Source organism: Electrophorus electricus, chromosome 18, assembly GCF_041902795.1.
Source record: "Electrophorus electricus isolate QZ-2024a chromosome 18, ASM4190279v1, whole genome shotgun sequence".
NCBI lineage: Eukaryota > Metazoa > Chordata > Actinopteri > Gymnotiformes > Gymnotidae > Electrophorus > Electrophorus electricus.
The window spans coordinates 9,079,735-9,088,063 of record NC_137514.1 but is presented as its reverse complement, the minus strand read 5'-3'; the positions used below and the strand labels follow the sequence as shown (position 1 = coordinate 9,088,063).

General features: G+C 40.0%; 1 protein-coding gene across 2 annotated transcripts; it reads left to right on the top strand.

Annotated features, from left to right (window-relative positions):
• Nucleotides 1-4,119: 4,119 nt before the first annotated feature.
• On the top strand, nucleotides 4,120-8,105 carry LOC113577288 (gap junction beta-2 protein-like). 2 transcript variants are annotated; one of them, XM_027009855.3, is made up of 2 exons: nucleotides 4,120-4,582; nucleotides 6,340-8,105. In XM_027009855.3, the coding sequence occupies exon 2, from the start codon at nucleotides 6,414-6,416 to the stop codon at nucleotides 7,212-7,214; it is 801 nt and encodes a 266-aa protein (XP_026865656.2). In that variant the 5' UTR covers nucleotides 4,120-4,582; nucleotides 6,340-6,413; the 3' UTR covers nucleotides 7,215-8,105. The 2 variants fall into 2 exon arrangements, with proteins under 2 accessions (XP_026865656.2, XP_026865645.2); XM_027009844.3 differs by lacking the exon at nucleotides 4,120-4,582 and adding an exon at nucleotides 4,866-5,148.
• Nucleotides 8,106-8,329: the final 224 nt, after the last annotated feature.

Genomic DNA, 8,329 nt, shown 5'->3' with positions numbered 1-8,329 from the left:
CTGTAATTACACACACGGCCAATTATGTTCCAGCGTCAGGCGTACAGAGGCAGAGCATGAATGAGCTGGTGAGGATGGCGTCACTCTCTGCATACTGACAAAAGGGAAAGGCTGTCACCTGGGAGATACGTTTTCCTGAATGGAAAATCATTTAAAGTACTCCAGTGCTGACTATGGAACATTTGATTGGATGTTTAACACAATGTGTGAATCTCGTGGTTGGGTGTCGCTGTGAGAGTTGATGAAGAATCCATGTAGGTTTGAAATGAACAGTAATAATTAATAGCCATTATGGAGTACCCATTCTGCTCACCATAACTGAGACTCTCACAGCAAAAGAGTATGTTTGCATAAGATTTCATGGTTGCCAAAATATACATGAAAGCTATCTAGCATGAAAGATTATGCTGACTATGCTGAAACAATATACAGACTGTGTATGTGTATTAGCAAGTATTAGAAGTAGTTTGAATACTTGGTCTTGTTTAATGCTTAATACTTGGTCGTAAATTGAAAGATATACTTAATAAGAAAAGTCTTCAGTTGCTAATTAAAATCACATTGACTGGCTCCTTGGACCTTTCAAGTCATGTGTCGCTCTTGAAAGTTCAGTTTCCTCCATTAACTTACATAATGTTTACACTTATCATGCCTTCACCAAGTCAGTGAACATATGGTAAGTGAGCATGAGTCTGGGTACTGCATGTGTGTTACTGCTGCCATCCATTGGAAATGTTTCGTTATGGCAGTCTCTGAGATTACATTTGTGACTGCACATGTTTACTGACAATGTGAAAGCTGGATGCTTTTGTCTTGTCTTTTTGTCTTGTCTTGTTATTTTCTTGTGTGTGTGTGTGTGTGTGTGTGTGTGTGTGTGTGTGTGTGTGTGTGTGTGTGTGTGTGTTTGTGTGCACATGTGCATCTGTGTGTAATCTGTGCATTTATGTGGAAGAAATGAATCTGTCTAGTAATGTGAGAGTGGTGAATCCTGTTACCAAAAGAGGCAGATCAGGTTTTAATTGATATTTTTGTAGATCTCAGCGCATTTTAATGCCTGTTTATTAAATGTTTGATGCTGAAAATAAAAGGCCCATAAACTTCAGTCACCTCATCATCTAAAAAGGCTCGACAACATAACAGCATTATTATAATTATCTTAACTTAGACATCTGTAAGTGTGGTAGAAGCTGCATTCAAATTCATAACACGTAATTGCCCATCTGGATTCTCGCCCAGAAGCTGCATGTGCCTTGCTTCCCGAGCTGAAGACCATCCAGATGACTGAAGTGCAGCCCACTACTTCAGCATGATCGCTCATCCAAACGTGCCAGAATGAAATGCATGCACACTCAGAAGTGAAGACTGCAAGCACACACATGTGCAAACACACACATTGGAAGCCACCCCCTCATGCTGCCAGTGGCCATGGGTCTCCTTTTCCTGGGCCTGTTTAAATCCTGGGCCACCGTTGTTTGTGCCTCCTTGTGTGTGTACACACACATAAGCAAATCTGAGATGATCTCAGGAACTAAAATGATGTAAAATGGTGTACAGCACCAACAGCTTACACTCTCCATCCCTCTCACTGTCTCTCATTCAGAGGCTGTGTGACTCTGCCTTCTTTCCCTCTCCCCCTCACCTCTCTCTCTCTCTCTCTCTCTCTCTCTCTCACTCTCTCTCTCTTTCTCTTCCCCCCTCCAACCCTCCTTGTACCCATTCACACTGGACTCTGTTGTTCTGCTACTGGCATGCCGGTGCAAGGGGCCAGTTTTAGTAAACAATATGCCCTCTTTTGTGGCTCTCGCTCAGGAATAAGGGGGTGATACACTGAAGGCAACGAGGTTGTTTTTATTGTCCTTCCTTTCTTTCTGTTTGTCTTCGTGACCCTTCCTCCTCTTCCTCTCATTCGGTTCTTCATTTTTCAATGCATCATTCAATATTTTGGGAGGGGATTCATTAACGTTATACATTTTATTTAAGACCACCCAAATTAATCAATATGCCTGTCAACACTAGGCAAACTCATATTTCATACTATAATGTAGTCAGCTGAAAAACAAAGTTTAAATATGGCAAAATCTTTCTCTGAATCTTAATTCAAAGCAGGTGAATTACTGCCCCAAGCTTGAATTTACAATAGAAAAATTGGCTAGTTCCACATTCCATCTTGGGAGTGAAGGTGAGAGGTCAACATGCTACACTGATTGGACCGTTCCACTTTCTTACGCTTAGTATTTCCTGTGACATGGAATAAAAAACTTTCCACGTCATTTCTGTCTTCTGACAATTTGTGTGTGTGTGTGTGTGTGTGTGTGTGTGTGTGTGTGTGTGTGTGTGTAGGTGAGGGTGTGCGTGTGTGTGTGTGTGTGTGTGTGTGTGTGTGTGTGTGTGTGTGTGTGTGTGTAGTGAAAAATTATTACGGTTTTATTTGTGATAAATGGTATCATTATAAATGCAAACAACACGGTGAGTGTGTTTTTAAATGTATTTTGTCACATTCACTCTTTTTTGGGGGTACAGTAACATAACACCTGAGTGGTCAATAATATAAAAAGGCTGGGTCATTACACAGCCTTCATGTTGTGCTGCATGGCATTCTATTGCTCTATTGGGTCGAGGTTTCTTCGGGACATTTGTGTGATGTATCACAGCTGTGTGATTATCATAGACTTTTGTTTGAATTACCTTCTGTCCTAAGGGGGAGGATAGATAATTCTAGGCCATGTCCGTGTGTCTGGGTTTTATCAAGTGGTCCAAAAACATGCGACTCATCAGACCTCTAACAGAATGCATAATGGAAACATATGATTTCTTTTTTACTTGCTCATGGTGAAGTCTGTAGTCCATCAGTGTGCACATATGTTGTGTATGACCGATCCAGTGCATGAAACATGAAATAAATATTAATAAAATAAATTAATTGCAACACTTTTATATTCAGGTAATTGCAGAGAACAAAGTGGTGTCCCCTTTCAGTATATGATGAATTGTTTAACCCTAGGGCTGGAGGGAACTTATTCTATATCTTTTGACTCTCTTGTGTTTGCTTCATACTGCTGAAATTCCCCAAAGTCATTTCATAATCATTTGACAAGCTTTAACTTACATTATTCTCCAACTGTAACTATTCAAATATTTTTTTGCTCTGGTCTTGTCATCATTATCTATTACACAGCCTTCATGTTGTGCTGCATGGCATTCTATTGCACAATGTATTACTAGTGTGAAATAATGCAAATTTTACCAGTACTGATAATATAGAAGTTTCCCTTTTTGAGTAGGTAAAACAAGTCCATAATCTCCTGATTTAACAAGTTTTCTTCTTAAGCACCATCATTTACTTGCCAGTGTAAAATTATTAATACAGATTCTTCATGGGTTGCTAAAGAAGCATGGTGGTGAGGAATTTGAATCCTTGGGAAGTAGTATGTGTATCATGTTCCTGTCCTCACTTCATACTACCGTGGTCTATTAGCACTCATCTTGGGTGGTCTGTTAGCCACCATCATGGCGGTTCCTGGCAGCACTCCATCATGGACTCATTACTCACATTTCATGTTTTGTGGACTCATTACAACTCTCACATATACTCCCCAGGTTGTTTACTTTTGAATTTCTGATCTCAGTATTGAACTGTTCCATTAACAACTTGTCCATAATGCCATGGCCTTAGATCCTGCATGGTAGACCTTTGCCTGTACTTTGCTTTCAGTCATTATCCATTGCATGCATCCAGCCTCTTTGATTGATTTGTTGCAATTTGCATGTAAGGCACTTAAAATCGATTTATGATATAGTATATTTTTAAATTTTGGAATTACAACCTTAAGTGGCTATTCAAGGTTATTCACACCTTGGGATATAAACCTGAAAATAGAATGAAAATACATTTTGAGTGATCAGAACTGCAGAGATCTGTACATACATGCTTTCTGTGTGGGCCTGACCATGATAAAAATTAGTAATTAAAAAATTTGTAACAGAAAATTAGCAATACAGCAATGAACAATACAGTCCAGTAATAGAGAATCTCACAGAGCATTTTTTTCCCACAGAGTATTTATTTTTATCTCTCACAAAATAGTATTTTCTTTGCAACTTTTTCTCAAAGCCCAAGTACAATGATTTCCCTGTGTATTTTCATCCCTTAATAAAGAGGATTTATGCCTGCTCTTGAAAACAACCCAGCAAGACACACCACCATGACCAGACTCCAAAGAAATAGACTCTGTATTGGCAATATGTCCTACAGTGAAGGGGACAAATAGCACCGAACAGAGATTGTAATGTATTCTGTGGAAATGGTCTCTGTGAACAGGCAGGTGAGTCTGAGTTGACAACCCCAATAAAATGTATCAGTATGCACTGAAATAACTTGAAATTACTCATTAACGCCAAGCAAATGGCACGACTTCGTCAAAAATAAGTAATGGTTCCTTGTGTGGCTTTTCTTTCAGCCATCCCGTTTTCCCCCGCCTTCTCATGCCCTCTTGCAGAAACCCTGTAGTCACTTCATGATCACTGAAGAAACCTAATAGGGTGGGAGCTGCCCAGAAGAGGTGAAAGAATGCTACTGTAAAAGGTACTGTCTTTTAGCCCTGCAACAAACGGCCATTTGTTTGGGACATGGAATTGAGGAGGCTAAAGTTAGATAATGGAGGTTGGCCAGCTTTGGTCTGAAAAGGCTGGTCTGTGGGAACCTGTCATGGCAAATGATTAATCAGATAATTTTTTAAGTGAAATTTTTAAATCACATTCAAGTGATGTCATGTCACACAGAAAAAGATGAAGGAAGCTTATTGGCTTCAGTCCACTATTCTTTTATGAATAGAAATAAAATATAGTGAGGAGGCTGTAGACTTAGCATTGCATTTTAAAGATCAATAAACAAACACAAAGAATTAAGATTGTAGAAAAACGGATTTAAAAGTTAAACAAATGCCTTAAATAAATTAACACTGTACTGTAGTCTTCTCACGTAGCCATGAGTAGCTCGTTGTCTCCGCCTTTGTGGTGATGTCATGTAGGTGATCCTCAAAATTCAGGTGCCTCTCCACTACCGTGCAGATTCTCGTCGTCTAATCGATTTCCACGCACTCCAGTTAGATCTCGTCAAAATGGAGATAATCCGTTTTCTTAAGGCGTGAGGTATGATACGAGATTAATTGCCATTTTCCCCAATATTTTGTCTTAATAGCAATATTAACTGTAACTGCATCTGGACAGATATATAGGTTTTTCTATGGGTGTATAATCTTCACCTGTATAATTAATGATGCCATTTATCAGTGTTGCATCTTACTGCAAGTAAATGTTCGAAAATATATAGTCAGAAACTTTAGGAGGAAGTCGCATAACTAATGTAGGCTACCTCCAAAAACCACGAATAAGGAGAAGATAACTTGTAACTAAAATACTGTTTTTGTTCAAACCAAACACGTTTATGTCGTTTGTGCAGCTTTACGCACTGTTGTACGTCGGAGGAAAACATCGAGAATCATCTATTGTATTTCGAACAGAGCGCTATTATTCTGTACGATACTGCTTGTCCAAGTTATTCATTCTGAACAGTCGTAGCGGACACCTCTGCATTTTTAATGGAATGACTGATCTAAATGTCAAATTATTTCAGCTTTATTCTGAATAATGGTCGCTGAATGAGTGACGTCTGTCATAATACTATTAACTCAAATTACCATAAAAAAGGTTTCTAATGCACCACACTTAAAAAGTGTGTTATGGTACTGGACGGTAATACAATGGATGTTATCAATGTAATTCTAAATTAAGTTCAAAAGTCTTAACTGCTGAATGGTTCTTTGTGATCCATTTTATACATTCTCATATTGTACCTATTTTATTTTACTTCTATAGCTACCTACTTCTCATACTCAGCTGTTTGCTTCCACCCAACAAATCTCTTTTAGCACCATACCCACTGCTGGTACTTCTGGGCAGTTAAAAAACGCTGTTAAATACTCAACTACAGTGTTTATATATGTCCAGCTGAACAGAACTGATCACTGTAGAGTTCATTCAAGACTATAGATGAAAATTCAACACTACTGGATTTCATTGTGACCCAGTTATGTCCTTACCATCTCTAATTTATTCACACATTATTTTGTGACCTCCAGAAAACAAAATTAAATAGTTTGTGCCTGTTGGACTTTCCAACATATTACACATTAAGTTCATGTGATGCACTCCCTGTTATTCATTTACACTGACATTTTCCAGCATCTCAAAACCCAACACAGCACACACCATACTTTTATAGCGCGAATTATCATAAACACAGCATAAAGGAATGACAATGTTTATTCGGTTTCATTTTAGTTTGGAGACCAACTTCAGAGGTTAGTGGTGCATCTGTTTCGCCCCTGGAGGCCTGACCTGGCACAAGCAGCAGAATGAACTGGGGTACACTGTACACCCAGCTCACAGGAGTCAACCGCCACTCCACCAGCCTGGGCAAGATCTGGCTGTCGGTGCTTTTCATCTTCCGCGTGAGCGTGCTGGTGGTGGCGGCCGAGACAGTGTGGAGCGACGAGCAGGCCGATTTCGTGTGCAACACGCTGCAGCCCGGCTGTGAGAACGTCTGCTACGACCACTTCTTCCCCATCTCCCACGTGCGCCTCTGGTGCCTGCAGCTGATCTTCGCCTCCACCCCTCCGTTGCTCGTCGCCATGTACGTGGCACACCGCAGGCACGAGGACAAGCGGGGGATCCTGTGCGCTTCCAGGTCCAGGGCCAAGCAGGAGGAGGACCTGGAGAGCCTGCGCAAGAGACGGCTCCCCATCACCGGCGCGCTCTGGTGGGTGTACGCCGCCAGCCTACTCTTCCGGCTGCTCTTCGAGGCTGTTTTCATGTACGCCCTGTACGCGATTTACGACGGGGTGTGGCTGCCCCGGCTGGTGCGCTGTGAAGAGGTGCCGTGTCCCAACGAGGTGGACTGCTTCGTGTCGCGGCCAACTGAGAAAACGGTCTTCACCGTGTTCATGGCTGCAGCGTCGGGGGCCTGCATGGTGCTGAACGTGGCCGAGCTGGCCTACCTGGTGGCCAAGGCTGCGACACGGGGCCCGGCTAGGAGGGGGGTGCGGAAGGGGCAGGCAGACTACGCGGCCAAAGACAAGGGACTGCTGCAAATGATGAGAAATGAGACTTTGATGGCTTCGTCGTCTTCTGTGTCGTCCGCTTGCAAAGCTGTGTGAGACTTACATGTGCCTAGTCCTGTTTTATGTTTGTTTATTTACTTGCTTGTCACCATACCAACACACCCCCAGATTTACATACAATATTAGTACGGCATAGTATTCAGCAACAGAGACCTCGTTTAGGACGTTACAGTGCCATCTAGTGGTGAGGATCATAAGAGCGCAGATGTTAAGCAGCTAAGTTTGCACAATCTGTATCATAAATATTTGCAGAGATGCTGAGTATTTCCAATAATTTGCTTTATGTGGTTAGCAACTAAAGTTTATGGTACTGTATATAAACTGATTAATATGGTCATATTTATTGATAATGAGAAAGCTGACAGTGGTAGAGGTTGTAAGAAGCATAATGACAGATCATTAAAAAAAGTTACTAAAATAGTAATGTGAAAAACCAACACTTCAAATATTTGGTAAGTAAAGGTATAATTGTCATAATCATTGTATTCAAAGTGTGTTATAAAAAGGTTCAATTAAAAAATATTAGACCACAGGTGCGTAATTTTTTATACATGCATTTTATATCTTGCAGTGTACAATGTGCAATACATACAGCCCAAAGAATTAGTCATAAAATCCTAATTTAATTTCCTCAAAAGAATATTGTCAGTTTGTAACCATTAACAAATACACTCACATGTAAATTTTTAAAAATTCTTTTAAAACGTTGGTAGTTAATTGCTAGGTAGTTAATCAATTAAAATGATACATGCATTGTTACTGTAGCTTGGATGATAAGGATGTTTTCCCCATGCAGCATTGATGCATACATTAAATAGAGCATGTCACCTGTAATTGATGATGAATATCATCCTCATTGTTCTCTATCTTTGGTATCTTTGGTTCTCTTACAGATTGCCATATTAGATGAAATAAAATACCTGTAATTGTGAAATGTTTGGTTATATGAAAGTTGATTTATTTTACACACAGGCAAAATATTTCAACATATGTTCACTTTCATTTTTTGCATTGCTTCTGGGCCCGCATTATGCACATTTTGGTTGTTGATTTGTCTTTATACCTTTACATGGTGCAAAAAAAATAATTTTGCTAATTTTTAAACAGTCAAATTTTATTATTTCATCGTTTCTTTCTTTTTTTTGCACATG